General features: G+C 37.9%; 1 protein-coding gene and 1 pseudogene across 1 annotated transcript in view; both read right to left on the bottom strand.

Moving 5' to 3' along the window:
- The window catches only part of MALRD1 (MAM and LDL receptor class A domain containing 1), a 683,830-nt gene that overhangs the window by 195,536 nt on the left and 461,162 nt on the right, over positions 1–27,132 (bottom strand). Inside the window, exon 24 of the mRNA XM_034644348.1 lies at positions 20,482–20,639. Within this exon, the coding sequence (XP_034500239.1) occupies positions 20,482–20,639 (158 nt within the window). The remainder of the gene's footprint in view (positions 1–20,481; positions 20,640–27,132) is intronic.
- Positions 24,621–24,719, bottom strand: LOC117796544 (annotated as a pseudogene).

The raw sequence follows: 27,132 nt of genomic DNA, 5'->3' as shown, positions 1-27,132 counted from the left end.
AACAATATGTCATTTATAAGAAACTCAAATTAAGGGACACCTGGGTGGTTCAGTTGGTTAAACATCTGCCTTCGGCTCAGGTCATATTCAGGGTCCTGGGATCAAGTCCTGCAACAGGTTCCTTGTTCATCAGCGAGCCTGCTTCTCCCTCTCTCTCTGCTGCTCCCCCTGCTTGTGAGCATGCGCTCCTCTCTCTCTCTCTTTCTCTCTCTCTCTCACACACACACACAATGAATAAAACTTAAAAAAAAAAAACCTCAAGTTAAATATAAGGATACAGATAGGTTAAAAGTGAAAGGATAAAGATATACCATGTTAATATTAACGAAAAGAAAGCTGGAAAAGCTATATTAACTTTGGACAGAGCAAATTTCAGAGAAAGAAAAATTATTAGGGACAAACAGGGTATTACAAAATCAAGACAGTGGTCAATCCTTTAAAAAGATAGCAGCCCTGCATATGTATGCACCTAATAGCACAATGTCAAATGCCTGAGACAATAACTGGAAGAGCGGCAAGGAGAAACGGATGAATCCACGCATATAATTGGAGCTTCAATATCCCTCTATCAGTAATTGACAATCAGGAGGCAGCAAATCAGTAAGGGCATAGTTGAACTGAACAGCGTCAATCAACTTTACGTTTATAGAATACTCCATGCAGCAACAAGAGAACACACATTCCTCTCAAATTCACAGGGAATACTCAGAAAGACTGATGACATTCTGAGCCTTCAAATACACTGTAGCAAATTTGAAAGAACAGAAATCACACAGTGTATGCTCTCAGATCACAATGGAGTTTAACTAGAAAACAATAACAGGAAGATATATGGGAAACCCAAAAATACTTTGGAGATTACACGACACACTTCTTAATAACACATGGGTTAAAGAAGAAATCACAAGAAAAAACTAAAACTATTTCAAATTAAATGAAATGAAAGTACAATTACTTAAAATTTGTGGGATGCGGTGAAGCAGTGATTAGAGGGAAATTTTATAGAATTAAATTCATATAACAGAAAGAATGAAAGATCTAAAATCAATCACCTAACCTGGTTCTTTGAAAACAATAATAAAATTACTAAACTTTAAGTCAATTTACCTAAGGAAGCAAAAGAAGATGCAAATGCAAACATCAGAAATGACAGAGGAACTATGACTACTGACAGCATAAAAGGATAATAAAGGATTATTATTAACAACTCTATGCCCACAAATTAGATTAACTAGACAAAATGACCAATTCCTTGAAAGGCATATCTATCAAAATTTACACAAGGACAAATAAATAGTCTAAATAGGCCTGTAATATTAAAGAAATTGAGTCAATTATTCCAAAAGAGAAAGCACCAAGAGCAGATAGGTTCACTGGTAAATTCTACCAAATATTTAAGAAAGAAATAATACCAATTATCTATAATCATGACCAGAAAATAGAAGAAGAAACATTTCCAAATCCATTCTATGAGGCCAGCTTTACCTTAATACCAAAACCAGGCAAAGACAACACTAGAAAGAAAAACTACAGACCAATATCTCCCATGAACATAGATTTAAAAATTCTCAACAAAGTATTGGCAAACTGAATCCAATAATGTATAGAAAGAATGATAAATAACCATTAGATGAGATTTATTCCAGGGATGTTAGGTGGATAAACACTGGGAAATCGATTAATGTAATCTATCAGCAAGATACAGAAGAAAAATCATACAATAATATTGATCCCTGATATGCAGAAAAAACATATGACAAAATCCAACACGTATTCGTAATAACAACTCGTAGGAAACTAGAAATAGGAAAGAAACTTCCTCAACTTGATAAAGAACATCTACAAAAAACCTATAGCTATCTCCATTCCTCATGGTGAGATTCTATACACTCTCCTGCTAAGATCAGGAATAAGTAAGGATGTCTGCTCTCACTGCTTCTATTCTACATTGTACTGGAAGTCCTGGCTAATGCAATACATAGAATAAAGAGAAGAAAAGGAATTAAAAACTATACTGATCAGGGGTGCTTAGGTGGCACAATCGGTTAAGCTTCCAATGCTTGGTTTGGGCTCAGGTAGTGATCTCAGGGTCCTGAGATCCAGCCCCATGTCAGGCTCCACGCTCAGTGAGGAGTCTGCTTGCAATTCTCTCTCTCCCTTTGCCCCTCCCCACCTCTCTCTTTCTCTCAAATAAATAAATCTTTAAAAAAAAAAAGATACACTGATAAAAAAAAAATAAAAATGCTTTTGTTTGCAAATGACATGATTGCCTACATAGAAAATCCTAAAGAATCAACAACAAAAAAACTTCTGAAACTATTAAATAATTTATAGCAAGGTTGCAGGATACAAGGTTAATATATAAAAGTCATTTATTTTCCTATAACCCAACAATGGACAATTGGATTTGAAATTAAAAACATAATACTATTTATATTAGACCAAAAAGTACATGAGTCATATGAAGAACATTATAAAACTGATGGAAAAAATGAAAGAGCTAATTAAATGGATGATATTCTATGAAGAAGACTCAATATTGTCAAGGTCTAAGTTCTTCTCAGCTTGATATCAATAGATTCGATTCAATGCCAGCCAAAATCTCAGCAAGTAACTTTGAGGCTACTGAAAAACTCATTCTAAAGTTTATAAGGGAAGACAAAAGACACATAATAGTCAAGACAATATTGAAGAATAAGAACAAAATCAGAGAACTGACACTACCTGACTCAAGACATTTCAAAGCTATAGTAATCAAGGCAACGTGGTATTGGTGAAAGATTGGACAAACTGATCAATAGAACTGAAAAGTGAACCTGGAAACAGACCCACACATATACAGTCAACTGATTTTTGATAAAGGAACAAAGGCAACTTAATGAGGGAGATTAGTATTTTCAACAAATGATATTGAAACAACTATATCCACACGCAAAAAAGTGATCTTAGACATGGAAATTCCATATCTCACCAAAATGAATTAAAGTGATTCATAGACCTAAATGTCCACCACAAAACTATAAAACTTCAAAGAGATAACTAACACAAGGGAAAAATCTATATGATCTTGGGTTTTGAGATGACTTTCTAGCTATAAAACAAGAATCATGATTCATGAGTGAAAAAAATTGGTAAGGTAGATTTCACTGAAATTAAAAACTTCTGCTCTGTTAAGAACACTCTTAGGACAATGAAAAGGCAACACAAAAACTGGAGAAAATAATTTTTTTTAAGGATTTATTTATTTGAGAGAGAGAGTGAGCATGAGAGACCAAGTGGGGAGAGGAGCAGAGGGAGAGGGAGAGAGAGAATCTCAAGCAGACCACAGAGCCCAACTTGAGGTCCAATCCCATGACCCTGAGATCATGACCTGAGCCGAAACCAAGAATCGGATGCTCAACTGACAGAGCCCCCCTACCCAGGTGCCCCTAGAGAAAAGATTTTAAAACACAAATTTGGTAAAAGAATTAGTATCCAAAATATGCAAAACATTTAAAACAAAAATAAGAAAATAACCCAATTAAAAAAGGGAGAAAAGAGTTGAAGAGACACCTCACCAAAGCAGTAATAAAGATGGCAAATAAGCATTGGAGAAACTCTCAACATCGTATATCATCAGGGAAATACAAATTAAAATAGCTAAAACACCTAGAAGAACAGCTAAAATCCAAATCACTGAAAACACCAAATCCCAGCAAGGAACAACCAAAACTCTATCATTGCCGGTGGGAATCCCAAATGGTATAGCTACTTTAGAAGACAATTTTGCAGTTTCTCACAAAACTAAATACACTCTTATCATATGATCCAGCAATTGTGCTGCCAAAGGAGTTGAAAACTTATTTCCATACAAGAATCTACACATGAATGATTATAGCAGATTTATAATTGTCAAAACTTGGAAGTAATGAAGAGGTTCTTCAGTGGGTAAATGGATATACAAACGTTGGTGCATCTGTGCACTGGAATCTTCTTTTGGGATAAAAGAAAAAAATGAGCTATCAAGCCACAAAAAGATATGAGGGAACTTCAGTGTATATTTCTAAGTGAAAGAAGCCAATCTGAAAAAGCTGTAAAACTAGAAAACTTCTAGAAGATGACAAAGGAAAAAATCTAGGTGACTCTGGGTTTTGTTTTGTTCTTGTTTTTTGGTTTTGTTCATTTGTTTTTGCTGTTTTTATTTGTGTGTGTGTGTGTGTGTGTGTGTGTGTGTGTGTGTGTTTTGAATAAGAGGTAAGCTTATGGATAATAGTGCAGGACAAAGTGGGTAGATGCCAGGGCCTGTAGTAATGAGCTTCCCAGGAATAGACAAATAGACAGGAACAGACCAGACAGACAAGCAGACAGACAGACAGAGGGACAGGAAGACAAAGTCAAATGGGTAAGAGGCCAGGACCAGCCTCAGCAGCTGCGTCTGGGCTGCAGGTCCAGTTTTGCCCTGGGGACCTAGACAATGGATGGGGCTGGCGTGGGCCTCAGTTCCCATCATGCCCTCTCCTCACTCGGTCTTGTGCCTCACCAGAAGCCCGGGACCTTTTGCATGTGGTTTCCGGGAGTACAGAATGGTTGTTTTGGGAGTTTGGGGAAGGCAGAGGGTGAAGGCGCTTGGAGGCTCCCTGGGGAGGTGGAGGTCTGGGTGATGTGGGGTTAGCAGCAGCAATGGGGAGAATCTGCTCAGTAGGGGGACTCTGTGTCCCGGGCAGGCCCCTCACACCCTGCCCACCACACCAACATGGTGTGATCAATACAGTTTCAAGTAACATTCTACCTTTATGGATTTCTGGAAAAGGTGAAACTATCTACAGACACAGTAAAGGAGATGAGTGGTTGCCAGGGGCATTGGAGAAGGAAGGGAGGAATAGGTCGAGCACAGGGGATTTTTGGGGCAGTGACCCTGGTCTGTACGATACTGCCGATACAGGTCATTACACATATATGAAGACCATGGAATGCACAGCACCAAGTGTGAGCCCTAATGTCAACTATCGACTTTACTAACAAAGTGCTAATAGTGATTCATCAATTACAACAAATGCGCCACAGTAATGTAAGATGTTAATAACAGTGCAACATTGGGGAGAGGTGGGGGGTATGTGGGAACCATCTGTACATTCTGCTCATTTTCTCTGTAAACCTAAAACTGCTCAAAATTTAAAGTATTAATTAGAAAATATTTTTAAAAGCCCAAATATACACAGTATAGAGATGACAGAGCTAGTATGGAATTTTTCTTATTTGCTTTGACTCACTCAATTGCCTATTTTATTGGAAAAACACTAATGTCTAATCCATTTCAACACCAAACACTATTCAAATGGTCACTTGGTCCTCTCTCTCTTATTCAAAAGATTTATTTATTTTAGAGAAAAAGAGAGAGAGAGAGCACGCTTGTGAGTGGGTGGAGGAAGAGAGGGAGAGAGAAAATCTCAAGCAGGCTCCACACTCAGTGCAGAGCTCAATACGGGACTCAACCTCATGACCCTCAGATCATGATCTGAGCCTAACCAAGGGTCTCACACTTAACAGACTGAGCTACCCAGACGCCCAGTCCTCTGAACACATTTACTCTCTCTTTCCTCCCTTCCCTCTTTCCATCACACTTCCTACTTCCAATATTGGACATTTCAAAAAGTCAGGTGGCCCATCATCTCTTACCTTGCAAATGCCAAAAACTTTCCCCAATTTCCTCTTAAGAAACCAAGCATCTTTGTCTCCAGATGCATGAATTCTCAAAGTACTAGTTACATTAAGCTATCAAAGGAAGCACTGAAAACTCAGTTAGTAATAGCAATTTTCTAGAACTGGACCTCGCAACACAGGTAATAAAAATGTCCTTCCAATGGTATAAATATTTCTTCAAGATCTGTCTTCCCTCCCCACTTCTTCCATGTCTCACTACTCTCTCCCTCCATGAGGCTTCTTTGCCAATTTCTTCTAAACACCAAGGACACTCCCAACTCAGGCTGTTGCACTGTTCTGTTTTGTTTTGTTTTGTTTTTTTCCTGTCTGAAATGTTCTCCCATCATGTCCCCCATATTTGCATGGCTCGCTCCCTGGTCTCTTCCAAGTGTTTGCTCAAAGTTCACAATCTCAGGGCGGCCCATTCTGACCATCCCCAGCTCTACCAATCCTCTAACTAGGCCTCATTGTGTTACATGGTCTTTGCAAGGAGTATACACTTACTCATTTATCACACTTCCTGTTTACTGTCTGTGTTACCGTGATAGCATAAATCGTATCAGGACAGGGAGTTTGCTTATTTAGGTATGCCTAGAACACTGTCATGGACATAACAGGTGCACGGTAAACATTTGCTAAAGAATGAAAGAATGGAAAAGTTCAAGATTTAAGAACTTCAGGGATGGAAAACATCTCGGAGACTTCCTAGTCAAAAAATTCATAAAGGACTAGAGAGAAAACCTAACTCACCAGTCAGTGATGGAAGCAGCTCATGTTTCTCACTGTGCAATTTCCACCTTAGCAAATTCATTAACTCATTTGAAAAATAAATGTATCTACTTACAAGAATCAAGATCATGCGGGTACTGCAGTGAGAGCTGGTAAAGCTCTCATCGCTAAGTTTACAAATAATTGCTTGTTCACACTGAAACATCACCGTAACCTTCTGGGTTTGGAGGTCACTGAGTTATAAATAAGCTACAGGGTATTGAAATAAGGAATTTACCCTACGTTAAATAGAGGAATGGGTGATTAAAAAACAAACAACAACAAACAAAAACCAAAAAAAACTTGGCATGTTCGGAATTTGAATTGAAAAGCAATCTACAATTCAGCTCTGTCTTTAAAATTTGAAGAAACATATCACTCTTTTTGCTTTGTCTTTCTCATTTGAGATAGGGGATAGAGAACCCCAGTCTCTTATCTACTATCTCAAAGCAAACGAAGTAAGTTCATTCACACGAAACCACTGTTCAAATTCAAAAGGACTACCCCAAATTGGTTGGTGATTATTTGTGGTATAAGGAGGCATTTCTGGTCACCTCTATCATATTCAAAAGTGTGAAACCTTGCTTAGTGTTTAACTTTCTTAGCAATAAGAAGGCTGAACAGTTTTATGATCAGGGGCTAGGACCCAGATTCTAATCCTGGCCATGCCAATACTAATTGGATGTCTTAGGCTAAATTATTTAATCTCTTTAAACTTTGGCTTATCCTCTATTAAATAGAAGAAATATTAATATCTACCTGATAAGTCTGTTATTATGTCTAAATTAAAATAGTGTAAATAAAATAAGTACTAACACTAAGCACATTTCCTTTTTATTATTTATTATTCACATGTCTGCAATTACATGTCCTATTTCATCTATTCTAAGAAAAGAGTTCACATATTAGGATGAGTATGTTAATGAGAATGTTAACTGGATGATTTCATTATGAAAAGCTGATACTCTTTGGTGGGATTTGAAAAAAAAATTACAATGTAATTTCAGGTTTCTCAGATTTTTTACAAAAGCACTGCTAGGGTCCTTGCAAATAAAGGGAATGAGAACCAGAGAGCTTCAGAAATGTTCTAAGTTTCCAGTCATTAGTTAGTAACTTAGGAAGCTGGATCTAGGACGCAGGTCTCCTATATTTCAGTTGATTGCCTTTCCTGGACATCACTCATTTTGCAATAAACATCACAGGCTATATCAGAGGAGGAAGAGCTGAGAAAAATGACAGCTACTATCCATGTAGAAACTGAAATGGCTGATTTGTATGGAGCTCTACAACACTAACTTCACTTTCTTTGAAAGAAGCAGACTATTCAGGAGTAATCAGAAATAAAGAACCAACCAAATGTCTCTTAATAGCAGAATGACCTGGGTAGCATTCAATGTTAGGCTGATACAGTTTTTCTTCCACCTGACAATATCACTGTACAGACCAACTTTAAAATGCTTTCAAAACAACTTCCCTCAAAGTGAAGGACAATTCGGACTGCAAAACAGCAAAGAGAAAAACATGGAACTGTGAGCTGATTCTCTTTAGTGTGTTCTGCAAAATTGTAACTATATGGAGAAAATGGTCTCTGGTTGTGATGGGTAACTGAAAACACATATTTGCCTATATTCCTCAAAACCGTTCCACTGTAAAGACAGGAAAAATTCTGAAATAAATCCCCAGAATCACTGAAAAATTGGGAACACAGCTACCAACACACAAAAATAGTTTTTAAGGACTTTCTGTAAACCAAATGGAAACTGTTTGATAAAAATACATAAAATTGAGAAACTTGCAAACCCCTACAGGTGAAACAAGGATGAACAAAAAAGTGTTCCCAGCAGAATTCTGGAATAACCCAAATTGATGGAGGGCATAATGAAGGAGCAATGCATGTGTCACCAAATTAATCAAATAACTTCCTAAAAAGCCAGGTCAACCCCTTGTGTTAGAAGCTACTGATTCTAGCATTCGTACTTAGGACCCCCAAGGTGGGTAAATATCGCTGACGTGGCAGATGTGACACAGGAGTTTCCATGATGGGGCAATGGGAGGGGAGAAGTGACTGCCGTGAAGAACTTTACCTCCCGGCCCCCAAATAAAGAAGCTACCAGGGCATCACTAACGTAAGCCCGCTGGGAAACACAACTCTTCCTTTACACTTAGAGCAATGTAAAACCAGAGATCTTGAATCAGAGCATGTATTCCCTGCTAGGGGAATGAAATTTCTTACTGGGTCTAAGGCAAGACAATGCATAGAGCAATACTATTCCATTTGGATTCATGTATGTGTAGGAACGGAAAACCAATATAAGGAACCTGACAGTTGAGGAAGATTCTTAAAGAGAGATGTTATATTAAACAGAACACTGAACATCATGAGGATGACTGCTAACAGAATAAATGGGAAAGAAAATAAGGAAATATAATTAATTCCCTTGAGATACTGGGGCATCCATAGTATCTATAAAATAGATATTTTTAGGCTTCCAAGGAAGCATTTAGAATTCTTAGAAATTAACAAAATGATTGCTAAAGTAAAACTCTCAGAGAAGAACTGGCTAGCAGAATCAACGCAGATTAGCACTGGAAAACTAAACAGTGATCCTTCTAAGACTACAGAGCCAGAGAACCAAGAGATGAAAACTTTGAGAATATCTGTGAAGGGATAGCAAGTATAGATCCAGAAGTTTCTACGTCTGTCTCAGATTTTTCTAGAAGGAGATAATCACATAAATTACAGACAAAAATCTCTCTGAGATGAAAAATGATAAAGACCCATCAAATTGCTGTAGGGATTTATGAACTCCAAGGATAAAAAGAACATTTTACCCACTTCCTGACAGAAAAGAAGAATATGTAAAAATCCTGGAGGAGAAATAATCAGACATCTGTCTTCTATAAGGCAGGTGGATAATGGATGTTAGAATACATTGCAACAACGCTTTCAATTTCTTAAGAAAAAATAATTCTGAACCTAAATCAAACTACTTTTTTATATGGGTACATATGTATATTTATACACACACATTTTTTTCAGTCAAGCAGGAACTCAAAAAGCTTATCAACCATGCACGATTTCTGAAATGTATGAGCAAAACATGTTCTTAGGGCTGAATGTGCCTCCTGCCCCAAGTCCGTATGTTGAACCCTAAACCCCAGTACTTTAAAAGGTGACTGTATTTGGAGACAGGGCCTCTAAAGAGATTAGTACAGGAAAAGGAGGCCATTAAGATGGATCTTAACCTACTCTTGCTGGTGTCCTCATAAGAAGAAGAAATTTGGACACCGGAAGAGATACTGGGGACGCACACATAGAGGACCCACCGTGTGAGGACAGGGCAGGAAGGCAACCATCTGCACACCAAGGAGAGAGGACTCAAGAAATCAAACCTGTCTGCACCTTGATCTTGGACCACTAACCTCCAGGATTGTGAGAAAATAAATTTCTGTTGTGTAGGCCACCCAGTCTGTGGTATTTCGTTAGGGCGGCCTAGGCAAAGTAATATACATAGCAAACAGAAAGAACCCAATGTAGCAGATTGCACAGGATTTAATAAAGGGTAGTGAGCAAAGACGACTAGAGAACATACATAATTATACAGTATAAACATACACTTGATAATTATGTACTAGTGAGGTCTACAGCATTTTAAAGAATATCATTGTCAAGAAAGCAGATGTATTATTTACACCCCGAATCTAAGGTTCCAGCCACAACAAGCCACAGAGCTGTTTGAAGATCAAACTTGCTGAAGTTGTCTTTTATTTGAGGGGTGGGTGGAAGTATGCAATGAATTTTCAGTGATAATGGAGAAATATTTTAAACAAAGTGATCCTTCTGAAATTTTAATCACTAAAATCTTAAATCACTTAAACAAAGTGATTTACTAAAAACTTGGTCACTTTAGAAAAACAGATCTAGTGATTAAAATTTTTTTGTAAGTTATGGGGCACCTGGGTGGCTCAGTCAGTTAAGCGTCCCTCTTTGGCTTAGGTCATGATCCCAAGTCCCNTTAAGCGTCCCTCTTTGGCTTAGGTCATGATCCCAAGTCCCAAGTCAGGTTCCTTGCTCAGCAGGGAGCCTGCTTCTCCCTCTGCCTGCTGCTCCCCCTGCTCTTTCTTTGTCTCTCTTTCTCTGACAAATAAATAAATAAAATCTTTTAAAAAATTAAAATAAATAGGGGTGCCTGGGTGGCACAGTCATTAAGCATCTGCCTTTGGCTCAGGGCGTGATCCCGGTGTTCTGGGATCGAACCCCACATCAGGCTCCCTCGTTGGGAGCCTGCTTCTTCCTCTCCCACTCCCCCTGCTTGTGTTCCCTCTCTCACTGGCTGTCTCTCTCTCTCTGTCAAATAAATAAATAAAATCTTTAAAAAAATTAAAATAAATAAAATAAAATTTACTGGAAGTAAGCAAGAATTCAGGAAATCAACCCAACTAAAGACATCAGTAAAGGGGAAAATAATAAAACAAACAAAAAAAAGACAAATAGAAAACACATAAAAAATAGGTCTATATAATAGACCTACACAATAACCCATGTGAAAAGGACTGAATTAATTTATAAAAACCAGAAACTCATATTATGGGAAAAAAATAATCCAGCCAGATGCTGTTTAAGCCAAGTATCATGGGATAGTTAAAAGTAAAGGCATGGGTAAAATACTAATAAAATTATTTAAAAATGGAAGAACTTCCATATTATTAACAGAAAAAATAAGATTTTGGGAAAAGTATAAAGAAGGACATTTAACATTGATAAAAGTTACGACTCCCCAAGCACATATAACTGTCTTGAATCTTTATACATTCAACAATATGGCTTCGGACTAGAAAGGGCTGAGGCTAATAAAAACCAACTGTAACTTTTATAATTTCACTGAAGGAATTTAAAATACTATTTTCCTAAATTAACAAATCCATTTGAGATAACAGTCAAGAAAAATGTAGAGGAGTATGATTTAATTTATTTCTGGTTTTCTATCATCTCTCTCTCCATCTACCTTTGTATGGAAGAAGCAATAATTCTTTCATGTATCCACAGAAAAATAAAAAATGCACATATGAATTCCAAATGTGATAACAAAAGTAAGTCAAATTCACAGGGAGAGGACATAGTATTGAATTGATGCTGTTGAAAGAAATGGCTTGCTATTTGGGAAAAAAAATGAGCTTCTAACCTCTCACCATACATACACAAAATTAATTATAAGTGGATTAATTAGTTGAATCTAAAAATCAAAATTTTGTAATAGCTAAAACAAATGAGGATATTTTGTTATTTTTTAAAAAGATTTTATTTATTGATTTGAGAGAGAAAGAACAATGAGCTGGGGGAGGGGCAAAGGGAGAAGCAGACTCCCCGCGGAGCAGGGGGTGGGGGGTGAGGTTCATCTAGACCCCAGAATCATGACCTGAGCTGAAGGCAGAGGCAGTCACTTAACCAACTGAGGCACTCAGGCAATCTGAGAATATTTTGTTATTTTATGACAGGAAAGGGCTTCCTAAGCATTAAATCTAGAATCTATTAGTAAAATAGAGATGGACAGATTTCACAAAATAAAAATGTAAAAGAAACGTTGCTTTAAGTTTGAATACGTTAAATGTTTTTGTTTTTTTTTTTTTCTAAGAAGTCCTATTCAGCTTGGGACCCAGACTTCTAAGCAAAGCTGACTTTTGGTTCTTTCTCAAGGTGACTTTGCATCTAGCCGTTTGCTGGCAGGTGTAAGAAATACCTTCTTTTGCAAATTCCCACATCTCTGTCTTAAAACTGTGACTTGATTTTAATTTTTAGCAGCATATCTCTTTGACTTGAGGTCACTTTTCTTTTTCTGTTTTTCTGATATTCTAAAAGGAAAGTCTAATTTGAAGGTCAAAGTAGATTAGCTCCTTCTCTCAAGTGTCAGCCTTTGCATTTCCTGCAGTACTTTTCCATTCTGATAATTTATCATTTCATAGCAACTTAACAGCTGTGTTTTTACCATCCAGCAGTTAACTTTTCTATTATCTACAATGGAAGATATACAGCACATGTCCACATAGTTTTCTCTACCTGAGCTATCAAAGTATCACTGCTATGAAGATCTAAATGCCTGCCTTGGCTAAGCTGTTAATACAAGCCCATGATTCTTACTATGTGGGTGACATGTGTGTGTTTGACACGCTCTCCTACATGCAACCCATTTGCAGGTCCTAGGTGGTGAACAGCCTTGCAGAATGCCTGGCACACTGGATACCACCTTACTTTCCTCTTCTATTCAATGAGGCCTATCAGAATAAAATACAGGACACTGCTATTCTATAGGGAGAATCTTGTGTCTATGCTCAAAAAGGGAGGAAATTGCTAAAAAATACTTTGGTTCGTTTTAACTGTTGTTCTACACCAGCGTGCATATAACACATTTAGAACGACTGCCCTGGTATATTACTCTCTGTATTTCTGCTTAAAATAGCATGAAATGGGGGCACCTGGGTGGCACAGCGGTTAAGCGGCTGCCTTCGGCTCAGGGCGTGATCCCGGCGTTATGGGATCGAGCCCCACGTCAGGCTCCTCTGCTATGAGCCTGCTTCTTCCTCTCCCACTCCCCCTGCTTGTGTTCCCTCTCTCGCTGGCTGTCTCTATCTCTGTCGAATAAATAAATAAAATCTTTAAAAAAAATAGCATGAAATGCTCAAATTTGGAGTACAATCCAGAATCTTCTACAAGTCTGCTTAGAGGGCAGACATTTGCTAAGTATGTTCAATGCACATTTCTCTACTTTTTATGCAAGGGGATATTTGCATGAATTATTTCCTGTCTTAAACAGTATCTCGTGGCATTCTCAAAAGCCACCTTCATAAACAGGGTCCCGTCACTTGTGCAAACAATGACCATGAAGTTCAGCATTTATCAGAAATGAGAGAGAATTGGTTAGCCTGCAACATCAGTTAAAATGTGCTTTAAAAAAGGATAAGATTAGAGATAGAACGCTTACGGTGCCTCTCAACAACTTTCATAATAACATGTCATAAAAATTCATTTTAAAATTAAGCATTTCTAGTAAAGAAAATGAATAAAAGATCTATAAATTGCCTTAAGCATATACTATGCGGACTAGTACCTATTTAATTTTGAATATGTATGTTTGTAAATCAAGTATATATTAAGCTTTTATGGATATATTTGCTCCCCTTTGGAAACTTAACATTTTTGCTCATTTCTCTTCTTACTCAACATTGGACTGGAAGAATTTCTGCAGTGCTAGCGATAATTAGGAAATGGGCTGGGTCCTCATCTATGTGGCAACATCTCATGGTAATAACCAGAGACTTTCAGGCAACTCATTAATACAGGTTATCATTCTGTAAATTATTACTTCACTGCACTGAGTGGTAAGCTAATGCCCTGATTAAATGAATCCAAATCTAAAACACATTTCCTCTACTACTAGTGACTGTATCAATTATTCGTTTATTTATGATAATCATATTATTATATATGGGTGAATGGGGTCGTTGCTGACTGGTGTATCAAGTGCCTTCTCTACCTGGCCATTGCTGGTGTATATGCATTTGCACCACACCACACCCCAGACGGCCCATGCTCATTCTGCATTTAAGAATAAAAAGGCTAAATTGAGGTAAGATTCTTTTTTTTTTTTTTATCTGCCAAACTTCTTCTGAAGTTCAAGGATCTGGGAGCATCAGAGGAAATATACAGAATTTCCCCCTGCATTATTTTGGGAGGGGGAGTGCACTGAAATGTCTACTTCCTCTAATGGGGCACCTATAGGTCTAATGACAAACTCAAGAGGATTCCAAAACTGACCAAAGGAGGCCTTAATCAGTTTAACAAAGATGTGGTCTTGGTGGCTCTTACCTTTGAAATGCTCATTCAAAAGTTAATCACCAAAAGCAGCAGAAGGAGGGGCGCCTGGGTGGCTCAGTTGGTTAAGCATCTGCCTTTGACTCAGGTCATGATCTCTGGGTCCTGGGATTGCGCCCTATGTCAGCATAGGCAATGGGGCTCCCTGTTCAGTGGGGAGCCTGCTTCTCCCTCTCCCTTTGCCCCTCCCCCTTCTCCTCCTGGCCCATGCTCCCGTGGTGTCTCTCTCTCTCTCTCTAAAAAATAAATAAAATATTAACACACACACACACACAAAAGGCAACAGAAAAAAAGGGTTAAATGATAGGTGAAACAAAGAGCTCTGGCATCCCCCACAACATCTCACACACGTTACACATTTAGGAGGCACACCTGACTATTTACATAACGATTATGCCATTTTTTGGTCAAGTTTGCAAACTCAAACCAAATCTGTACTGAAAACTACAATACGCAGAACATAAAATATGCAAAGCACCTTTTAAAGAATAACCACTGGTATAACATATGCTTTTGAATAATAGAAATACAGAACCTAAAATACGCCATAAAAGTAACCTTCTAGTTCTAAGAGGCAGTAGAGTGGAGTAACTGAAAGGCACAGACAGGAGCCGGTGGATATGGGGACACCCCATCCTGCCATCTGCCATCTCCTTGCTCTCTGACCTTGAACAAGTTCCTGAAGCTTTCTTGATCTCATTTTCCTCGCCTGTTAAAATGTAAATAATGTCAGTATTGTCTCCTTGGAGAGTGTGAAGACTACACACACACAACACACACACAACACACACACACACACGTGACTTCAAACAATGGACGGCACATAGTAACCATCTGATGGTTTTCTCAGTCTTTTTTTCCTCTGCTCTTACCATCTTCCTAAACATCACATTAAAACAAAACAAAATCCACAAGCATGTGGCCACAAGAGCAATCATTTCCTGAATGGAACATTTACCTGCTAAATTCCACAGGTTTTAGCAGAAACCATTTGTGTCTAAAACTCAACTCTCAGATAAAGATCATTTCAACACGGTAGGCTGACTGTTCTAAAATATGAACAATAGGCTTCTTGAAGCCCATTTAGATAAATTAATTCATCTGTGATCACGGAAGGAAGTCTTAGGCAGTAATTCATTTTTTTCCCCCTGAGCAATTAGAAATTTCTGTAAATTACAAAAAAAAATTGTTATGGAAAGTATCAATTATAAAAGTTTCCTATTCGTTTCCTTTCTGTGACTTCACAAATGAGTCTGGAATAATAAAAGGATATTAGTCATTTTTAAAGACATTCTCTTTTCCTGCGACAAACTTTACTTCTTGTCTTAGACATTAAAGAACTCACCTGAGTTGGCTAAATATCAAAACAAGCCAGAAGCTAGGAAGCCGAACTAATGGAACTAAGTAATCTCACGGGAAATTATTTGGTTCACTTAGGGCTCTTTTAGCAGCGGATCAAAAAGTGGCCAGCACCATTTTAAGGAGTGCTTTTAATTTTATATGCAGGCAGGTATTGAAAGACAGGGGAAAAAAAACTGACGTAGAAAATAAAGTATGTATTTGATTATTCTCTTATTTCCTGGGCCTTTGAATCAAAGGACACTGATGCCTGTGTGAACATTTTATTATTCTGAATATGATCCGTTTATTATTCTGAATATTATTCCTTTACCATCAGGCTTCCATGTTCCTATAAAACACATGCCTTCTTTATGCAGCCTATTTGGCCAACTCTGCACGCTGGGATAAATCTGAATCGTTTGGCTTTTTATCCTAAAAAGTAACAGGAAAATCATAATTGGTTTTCACCCTGATCTCATTGATGGTACAAGCCTTGTCTGCTTTGGCTTTATATGATGCCCTTCATTAATATACTCATAAAATTAAAGCATATTTGATTTACAAAATAGTCTTTTATGCCAGGTGAAGGTCTAAATATTCATTGTTTGTAGAAATTGCTTTCCTATTTATCCTTAGACTCTAGGCAAAGCTATATCTTCTCTGCTCCAGACACCTGGAAATCATCTCTAACTTGCGTCCTTGTTTCACTACCGGACCTCTGGCCACCTCCCACCTGCCAGTCCCCACTGCTTTCCACAGAGCAGCCAGACAGATCTTTTAAACGTTCAAATGAGGTTATATTATTTCATAATTTAATACTCTCTGCAATCGACTGAAAATGTTCCCCCAAGCCCGATTCCCATGCCAAAACTCTAGTTCCCAATGTTTTGGCTTTGGGAGGTAAGGTGTTTGGGAGACAATTAGGTCATGAGGGTAGAGCCCCCACAAATGGGATGAGTACCTTTATGAGAAGAGACACAAGAGAGATGATCTCTCCTTCTGTAGGTGAGCACAGTGAGAAGGCAGCCATCTGCAAACAGGGAAGAGGGTCCACACCAGGAACCAAATTGGTGCTACCCTAAACTTGGACTTCTCAGCCTCTAGAACCGTGAAAAATAAATTTCTATTGCTTAAGCCACAGTAATCTGTTATAGCAGCCCAAGATGACCCTCTCCAATGACTTTCTGTGGTTTTTAGAACAAAAGCTAATGTCCTTGTGTCCCGAAAAGGCCCCACCTACATGAGCTGTCTCTTGCCTGTTTCATCATTTCTCTCTCTCTCTCTCTCCCCCTTATTTTACTCCAGCTACATTGGCCTTCAAATATCTTATATGTTGAGCTTTTTTCATTAGCTTGTTTTGCCTTCTGAGAGCATTCTTATTCCAGATGTTCACAAGGCTGGCTCCTTCTTTTTGTTTTTAAGCCTAAATTCAAATGTCATCTTTCTCAAAGACCTTCTTACCATTCAGTATAAAATAAACCTCTCTCAGCAGACTAGGAGTAACTATTTATTACAGAAACCTGCTTTATTTGCTCCAGAGTAAAAAACCTCCAAGTTGAGGTTTTCCTATTTGCATTTTTAAAAATTTGTTTTCTGTCTTCCCCAACTGATGGGCAAGTTTTTAATAAGTTAATATAAGGAGGACAGATTTAAATTGAGTGGAGCTCACTCAAAATTCTTCATTGCGTTACAAGTTATTATCTTGAAAAGACTTGTGTTTTCTTTGGAGTGGGCACTTGTATCAGACTGGGCCAAGCTAAAAAATATAAACTACTCTATTTCAAATAGAGAAACTTTAACGTAGAGCACTGGTTACAGAGTTTATAGAAGAGATGAGAAATCGCCAAGGAAACCAGGAAGCATCCTAGGATGTACGGGAAGATGGTCTCAGTGCTAAAACTAGAGAGTCAAAGGGAGGGGGTCGCTGAGACTGAGCTGCAGGAGGTTGCAGTCTGGCAGACATACTTGGTGGAGGCAGGGCTTATCTGGAAAAAGCTGAGGCAGAAATGAAGTGTGGTTAGAAACTCAGCGGGGGGGCGGGGGGGGGAGGGAGGGAGAAAGGGAGGGAGGTGGAGAGAGGGAAGGAGGGGGGGGAAGAGGAAGAAGAGGAATGAGGGGAGGGAGGGAGAAAGGCACAGGGGGAGAAGAAAGGCTTGTCTAATCTTCCTGCTCTCAGGTCTTTGGCCACTGGAAAGCATTGGCCAAACCTAGCCAGGAAAGCAGAGAGAAAAGGAGCCTGGGCAGTGCAGTTCTCTGGGATATAGAACAAAGTCCAGAAGGGCTGGGGATGCATAGAACTGTATACAACTGCATAACATGTGTGCTGACAAGAAAGCATCCTACCACAAGCTATAATTTGAAATCTCTCTTAGGAACGCCTTGCTGTTTTTATGGCCTCTTAGACCCTCTACTATAAAACCTCACCGTAGGTATTTTGCCATATGTTTTCTAAAGGATTTTTGTAATCACTTTAAGTAATAGTTTCGGATTAGAACAACTATGATGCATCTTGTGCTCCAGAACCACACACGCGCATGCGCACACACACACACACACACACACACACACGAGATTTTCCAGACCAAGTGAGACTTGCCCCTTATGATCATCAGTGACATAAGGATACATTAGATACATTATGAACACAGATTCTCTTGGGTTTCTGTAAAAGTTAGGACTTTTCAGTAGCAAGTAACAAAAAGAGAATTTTACTGGTTCAGACAAGGTAGGATCCGGGATTTAAACAGAACAAATACCATTCTGTTCCTTCCTCTTTCTTTAGTTGGAGTCCTTCCTATGTTCGCTTCTTCCTCAGCCAGTCTCTCTCCCCATATTGGGAAAGATGCCCTCCAACAGCCCAAATCCAGTCTAAATGCTTATGATTTGTAAAACAGAAGAAAGACAAATCGTCCTATAATCTGCACCAAATATTGGAGAAGATTATGACTTGGGTCAGCTCTGGAGGTGGTAAAAGAAACCTACGTGACAGCAAATCCTATCAAGACAGTTTGGAGTGGGGGAGAGTGATCCCTCTACAAAAAGCGGTTGTCGGGCTAATTCCCCAGCACTATTCTTCCCAGCAGACCTCTCTAAAGACTGGAGCATAAAAGCATTGCTACACATACTTGCTGCCTTCTGGATAGAAAAACCAATAGGCACAAAAGCAAGGTATCAAAAATCAAGACTTGAGGCCAGCATTTCTTTCTCAAAGTTTACATATTTCCAGAAACATGGCTCAAAGCAATGAGTGACTGAAATAGGAGTCTTAGGATTTCACATACGAATTTGTGCGGGAGCGGGGAGGAAGGAGGACGGGAGGCAAAATATTCAGTTTGACCAACCAGCTGGTGAGTAGCTACAAAGATTTAAGGATGCTCTTTTTGAATTGAGGAAGCAACATTTTGTGAGAAAGTGACTGAAATCAACTTGTGTTCTGTTGAAAGGTCTCTTGGCCTTTTCACTGGTATTTGCTTCCATAAGTAACCGCCATGGACTTGTGTCCTCTTCAACTGCAGCACTGTGTTTAAAAATAGCAGTAGAAATAATGTATTGTGGAGTCTCTCTAAGGTTAGTGGTTATAAATAACCTTGGATAAAATGTAACATAAGCAATGGGCTAATCTACTGAGTTTTCATATATTGTATCTAAAAACAATGAAAAAATTCCAAAATTGTCACATCATCTTCACTTACTTGTTTCTAAATTTTTAAAAATGAATCTTTCTCTGTTGATTTTTACTGGCTTCTCTTTAGGAAAACAGACAGGCTTAAAGAATAGTACAAATTCTCTACTTTCTTTGCACGTTTGTATTTTTACTTGAAGAGCTCTCTTTTCTATCACTGGCCAGGACTGATAAGACCCTTTTCTCCTTTCTCTCTGTTCCCCATGTTCCTTCATAGACTTCTTCGGTAGATGGCAGAACACCTGTGAAATCATGCTGGGTAAGGAATATCAGATTTCTGAAATCAGATTTTTCATTAATTTTATCATAGAAAAGTTACTAAGCCACAGTTTTTAAACTGTAAAATTGGGGAAAATATACTACCTCGTGAGATGAATGGTAGAATTAAAACCGATAGCAGATACCGGAGTTTACAATACCCAGCCTGAAAGATAGGAATCCCTTAATAACTGTTATTGTTTACAAGGGATGATGTTTGAGATATAGTCAAAGATTCCAATTGTATTTATTCAGACAACAGGTGGTTGTATAACTACAAAGCAATAACACCAGGTATTGTGTTCTGATCTATAATCTTACAATTAGAAATCAAGATTTCAAAGTTGCTTCAGGCTGATTGAAAAGCTTACTGATAATTCATACATTGAGAGTAAAAATGCAGCAAACTGCTTCTTCAAGGACATTTGTATTTGATGCAGATTCTTATCTCAAATTCGTCAAAAATGGAACAGGCATGTTGTTTTTCGGGTGAGCTGATAGGTGCTTAAAATCTTAAATTTCTTTGCCTTTACCTTGTTTGGGGAAGAAAATTCTTGTTATCATTATCCCCCCCATCGCATTTCTTCATTTTCCTTATCTAAGCAGTTAGTAGAAGATGCGTGTAGAATCTAGCCGTCCTCTTTTATCTCTAGATGATCTTTTAAATAGCGTGCCCCATAATTGAGTTCAGGTGGCAGCCATGAATGAGAGAAATCTTGAATGAGATTAAGATGAATGACAGCACGGCTGGCCAAAGTCCCACGGTCCCAGAAAGAAATGAGAAATTAATGGAATCAACACTAGTGTTGTGTGATTTAAAAAAAAATGTTTAAGCACATGCTATGAATATTTCAGTGAAACATGAATCTCTGCCTTCCTTTCGTACCTTTAATACCCCCATACTCCTGGGATCAACCATGTAGAACCAGAACCGAACGGTACACATTCCGAGGCTTGCTGGAAAGTACTGGGAAGTAGAGATTCTTGCCGTGTGTCCTTCTTGGGGTCTAGACGAGTTGATATACAGGAAGTGCTGGCCGTTCCCTTGAAATAGACAAATACAAGTCTTTCAGTACAATAATGTGTGTCATAGCACGAGGCAGAATGCATTTAAACCCCGTGCAAACTGCATGCCTCCCACCCACACACAGTTAAACACAACTCATTTTCTTTCTGTGGAGTCACATATCGATGATATTTCATTCTTTGGAACCAAAATGAAAAAGAAAAAAAAAAAAAGAAGAAAGAATGTCACTATGATATGATTCACAAAATTCACCTGAGTATGGGACTCTTGCCTAAAGTGATCAAATATGAATGCTGATTCTGAAGGTGCTTTCCTTTTCTTCTAATTTGCTCAAACTTGTTGGCCAGTTTCAAGGAAGTAAAATATTTTGTATGTTGTGTGTAGAGGAGGGATGGGGGTAGTGGAGGCTGACTGAGAGTGTATCTCATTTCCAGTTGCTGATTCCCACACTGACCACAGAAGTGGTGAACGGCAGTAAGAGTACGTGAAATGTAATGCTGAAAGTCACCATGCTGTTTTTTTCTGAGTGAGAGATAACCTCTATTCTCAACTGCATCAGTATATGAAAGATCTGTCCATTTAAACACAAATGGATTTTTTTTTTCTGTAGACATCATTGTCAAAATTCATCATAGCTACTGTCTCCTGCATGGCTTTTATTAGGAAAGAATGGGGAAAAAATATATATATGCTTATATATGCTTTCTTAGGTTAAATATTTATTTATAGTTTTAAGTCAAAGTTATTATTTCCTAATTAAAGGTATTCTTGTTTCTGAGATATGTGGCTTTAAATCATCAACTGTGCATTAATAGTACAAGAGGCTTCTTTTTTGAAGCTTTCCTATTTAAGAGCTTGTTGTCAGGTGAATTTAGTGCTTTCTGAGGAATCTATATATATTAGTTACCTTTACCCCTATGGCACTGAATTCTCCAATGCAAGGAACACTCATGCATTCCTCCCTTGAATAGAGTTAAAAACAGAAGTAGCCAGAGTGAATTGCAAAGGAGAGTTAGGTGATCACGTTCACACTCACTAATGGCTTGACTTTTTGCCTTTTCATGTTCATAAAGAACATTATTTCACCAAATGGATTGTCAGTAAATACAAATATGTGGTAAATAAGACAGCCTGGTTGGAGTGCTCAGCATGCCTGAGTAGAGATGAAATACTTTAGGGGTTACTTGTTCTTGTATCCATTTTAAAAAATAATAATGGATTTTATTTTTTAGATTAGTTCTGAGCTTAGAGGAAGTTGAGGAATTAACAGAGTTCCGTACACCCTCCCGTCCTCCCCAGCACATGCTATTTGCTCGTTATAAACACATTGCTTTAGTGCAGTGCCTTTGTTACAATTAATGAATGAGCCAATACTGATGCACTGTTATTAACTAAAGTCCATAGTTTACATGAGGGTTCATTCTTTCCCTTGTGTATTCCATGGGCTTTGATGAATGCCTAACGACATGTCCACCATTACAGTCTTGTACGGGAAAGCGCCTTGGCTATAATATCCCCCAGAGCAGAAGTTTTAATTTTAACCCCACACCTCTCCATCTTTTCCTCCTGCTCTCCCACAACCGAACGCCTGGCAACTGCTGATGTTTTTAAAACTACATCCACTGTTTTCTCTTTTCCAGAGTGTCATATAGTTGGAATTACACAGTATGTAGCCTTTCTAGATTAGCTTCTTTCACTTAGCGATGTGCATTTAAGGATCTTCCATATCTTTTTTTGTGGTTTGATAGCTCATTTCATTTTATCACCGAATAATATTCCTTTGTAGAGACATACCACGGTTTATCCATTCACCTGTGAAAGACATCTTGGTTTCTTCTAAGCTTTGCTTCTATAGCAACCATGTGCATGTTTCTGTGTAAACATTAGTTTTCATTTGTGTCTATATCAAGGAGCACAACTATTGGATCCTATAGTAAGAGCATGTTCAGTTTTGTAAAAAACTGCCAACTCATCTTCCAGTGTTGACTGTATCATTTTGCCACCCCATCAACAATGAAGGGGAGTCCCCAGTCCTCTTTATCCTCATCAGCATCCAGTGTTGTCAGTGTTTTGGATTTTAGTTATTATATTAGGTATGCAGTGGTAGTTCATTTCAACTCAATGACATTTCAATTTGCATTTTCCTGATAACATATAATATGGAGCATTTTTTCTTATACTTTTTGGCCATCTGTGTATATTTTTCCATAGATATCTGTTCAGATCTGTTGTCTATTGTTTTCCTGCATTGTAAAAAGAATGTAAGCATCCTTTTTACATTTTGGACACAGTCCTTTCTCAGATATTTGTTTGTAAATATTTTCTCCTACTCTGCAGCTTATGTTTTATTTTTCTTAATAGTGTCATATGCAGAGTAGAAGTTTTAATTTTAATGAAGCGCAATTCAACAATTTTTTCATTCACAGCTCAAGTTTTTAGTATTGTATCTGAAAATTCATCACCAAACTCAAAGTCACCTAAATGTTCTCCTGTTTCGTCTTCCAGGAGTTTTATAGTTTTACATTTTACTATAATCCACTTTGAGTTAATTTTCATGAGATATTTATTTATTTATTTATTTAAAGATTTTATTTATTTATTTGACAGAGATAGAGACAGCCAGCGAGAGAGGGAACACAAGCAGGGGGAGTGGGAGAGGAAGAAGAAGGCTCATAGCGGAGGAGCCTGATGTGGGGCTCGATCCCATAACGCTAGGATCACGCCCTGAGCCAAAGGCAGATGCTTAACCGTTGTGCCACCCAGGCGCCCCTCATGAGACATTTAAACTCTGTGCCTAGATTTTTTTTTTTTTTTTGCATATGGATTTCCAGTTGTCCTAACACCATTTGTTGAAAAGACTATCCTTTCTCTGCTGAATTGCCTTTGTTACTTTGTCAAATATCAATTGATCTTATTTGTGTGGGTCTATTTCTGAGCTCTCTGTTCTTTTCCATGTGTCTATTTGTCTCTTGTTTTACCAGTATCACACTTTCTTCATTCCTACAGCTTTATAACAAGTCTTGAAATAAGGTATTATAATTCCTCCAACTTTTTTTTATATATATATTTCAATATTGTGTTGGCTATTTTGAGTCTTTTGCCTCTCCATATAAATTTCAGAATCAGTTTGTTGCTATCGACAAAACTATGTGCTGGAATTTTGATTGGAATTACATTGTACATATACATCAAATTGGGAAGAACTGACATCTTCAAAATACTGATTCTTCCTGTCCATGAACATGGAATATCTCCCTATTTATTTAGATCTTTGATTTCTCTCACCAGAGTTTTTATTTTTCCTCATGTAGACCTTGTGCTTATTTGTTAGACTTAAACTTAAGTATTTCCCTCTTTCTCTCTCATTCTGGTATTACTGTAAACGTTATTGCGTTTTAAATTTCAAATTCCAATTTTCCATTGCTGGCATATAATAAACCAAATGACATTTGTGTACTAAACTTGTGTCTGACAACACTGCTATAATTGTTAATTAATTCTAAGAGTTTTCTTCATGTTGTATCATTGAAATTTTCCATGTAGACAATCATGTCATCTGCAAACAAACACAATTTGTTATCTTCCTACCCAATCTGTTTGTCCTTTGTTTTCCTTACTTGCATTATTGTATTAGCTAGGACTTCTGGGAGGATGTTGAATATGAGTGGTGAGAACAGACAACCTTGCCTTATTCCCGATATTATCAGGAAGGTACCTAACTTCTCACAATTATGAATGATGTTAGCTATAGGTTTTCTGTAGATATCTTTTTTCAGCTTTATTGAAGCATAACTGACAAATACAACTGAAATATATTTTAAGTGTATGACATGATGAATTGATATTTGTACACACTGTGAAAGGATTCCCACAACTGAGTTAATTCATCCATCACCTCACATATTTACTTTGTGTGTTTGTGTGGATGAGAATGCATAAGATCTACTCTTGTAGCAAATTTCAAATATATAATACAGCATTATCAACTACAGCACCATAAAAATATAGAATCTATCACAAAGTCATGTGTCATCCTTGTGTAGGGGTCATGCTAATCTTTTCTGTATCATTTCAGTTTTAGTATGTGCTGCAGAAGCAAGATATTCTTTATCAAGTTACGGACGTTCACTTCAATTCTTAGTTTACTGAGGCATTTTATCACAAATGGATGTGGGATTTTGTCAAATGCTTTTTTTGCATCTAGTGACATGATCATTTAATTTTTTTAAGTTGATGTGATGTATTACACTAATTGAATTTCAAATATAAAACCAGTCTGACATACTTGAATAATTTCCACTTGGTTGTGCTACATATATATGTTTCCATTAGATTAGATTTGCTAATATTTTGTGGAGAACTTTTGCATCTATGTTGATGAGAGATACTGATCTGTAGTCTTCCTTTCTTGTAATGTCTTTGTTGTTTATTTGAAATCCTGGTCTGATTTAGAACAAGGCAGGAAATGTTCCCTTTGCTTGTATTTTCTGGAATATATATCACTGGTTTAATTTCTTCTTTAAATGTTTGGGAGAATTCACCAGTGAATCCAGTTAAGTGTAGTGATTTCTGATTTTTAATATGATTTATTATTTTTTTTTACTTTTTAAAAAATTATGTTGTTAGTCACCACGCAGTACTTCATTAGTTTTTGATGTAGTGTTCCATGATTCATTGTTTGCGTATAACAACCCAGTGCTCCATGCAATATGTGCCCTCCTTAATACCCATTACCGGGCTAACACATCCCCCTACCCCCTTCCCCTCTAAAACCCTCAGATTGTTTTCTGGAGTCCATAGTTTCTCATGGTTTGTCTCCCCCTCTGATTCCCCCCCTTTCATTTTTCCCTTCCTTCTCCTAATGTCCTCCCTGCTATTCCTTATGTTCCACATATGAGTGAAACCATATGATAATTGTCTTTCTCTGCTTGACTTATTTCACTTAGCATAATCTCCTCCAGTTCCATCCACATTGATGCAAATGCTGGATAATCATCCTTTCTGATGGCTGAGTATATTCCACACATCCTCTTTATCCATTCATCAGTGGATGTATATTTGGGTTCTTTCCATGATTTGGCTATTGGTAATGCTGCTATAAACTTCAGGATACATGTGCCCCTTCGAATGTGTATTTTTTTTAAATTTATTTGAGAGAGAGAGCAATCACAAACAGGAGGAGAGGCAGAGGGAGAATCTCAAGCAGACTCCCTGCTGAGCCTGACCCTGAGATCATGACCTGAGCCAAAATCAAGACACTCAACCAACTGAACAACCCAGGAGCCCCAATTCAAATCTGCATCTTTGTATCCTTTGGGTAAATGCCCAGTAGAACAGCTGGTGCGTGGTAGAGTAGTTTTGTTTTTTTTTAAAGATTTTATTAATTTGAGAGAGGGAGAGAGCACGCACATGCTTGCACACGCTCAAGTGGGGAAGGGGCAGAGGGAGAAGCAGACTCACGAATGAACAGGGAGCCCAAAATGGGGCTCTATCCCAGGACCCTGGGACCACAACCCAAGCCAAAGGCAAACGCCTAAGCAACTGAGCCATCCAGGTGCCCCAGGGTAGTTCTGTTTCTAACTTTCTGAGGAACCTCCACACCGTTTTCCATAGTGGCTGCACCAGTTTGCATTCCCACCAATAGTGTAAGTTCCCTTTTATCCACATTCTTCCCAACATCTTTTGTTTCCTGTGTTGTTAATTTTAGCTATTCTGACAGGTGTGAGGTGATATTGCATTGTAGTTTTGATTTGACTTTCCCTCATGATTAGTGATGTTGAGCATCTTTTCATGTGTCTGTTGGCCATCTGGATGTCTTCTTTGGAAAAATGTCTATTCCTGTCGTCGGCCCATTTCTTAACTGGATTATTTATGATTTCCTGATTTCAATTTTATAAATTACTCTTATTTTCCTAGTTTCCTAAGCTGCAAACAAATGATCAATTTTAGATCTTTCTTCTAATATACGCATGTGTTGCTAAAAATTTCCCTCTATACACCATTTTCACTGAATCTCACAAATTTTGAGTTGTATTTGCTTTTTCATTTAATTCAAAATATTTCAAAATTTCCCTTGAGATTTTTTCTTTGATTCATTATGTTATTTGGCAGTCTACTTGTTTAATCTTCAAGTATTCTGGAATTTTCTAGTTATATTTCCGTTACTGATTTCTACCTTAATTCCATTATGGTCTGAGAGCACACATCGTAGGATTTCTTTTACGTCTGTTAAGATGTGTTTTATGGCTCACATGTGGGCTGTCTTGGTGAACGTTTCATGTGAGCTTGCCAAGAATGTATATTCTGCTGTTGTTGAAGTATTCTACAAACGTCAATTATATCCAGTGGATTGATGGTGCTGCTCAGTTTCACTACGTCCTTACTGATTTCTGCCTGTTGGCCCTGTTACTGACAGAGGGGTACTGAAGTCTCCAGCTACAGTACTGGATTCATCTATTTCTCCTTGCAGTGCTATTAGGTTTGCTTTGTGTATGTTGATGGTCTGATGTT

The sequence above is a fragment of the Ailuropoda melanoleuca genome, chromosome 15, assembly GCF_002007445.2.
Source record: "Ailuropoda melanoleuca isolate Jingjing chromosome 15, ASM200744v2, whole genome shotgun sequence".
NCBI classification, from domain to species: domain Eukaryota; kingdom Metazoa; phylum Chordata; class Mammalia; order Carnivora; family Ursidae; genus Ailuropoda; species Ailuropoda melanoleuca.
Note: the sequence above shows the minus strand (reverse complement) of the source record. Positions and strands in the feature narration are given on the sequence as shown.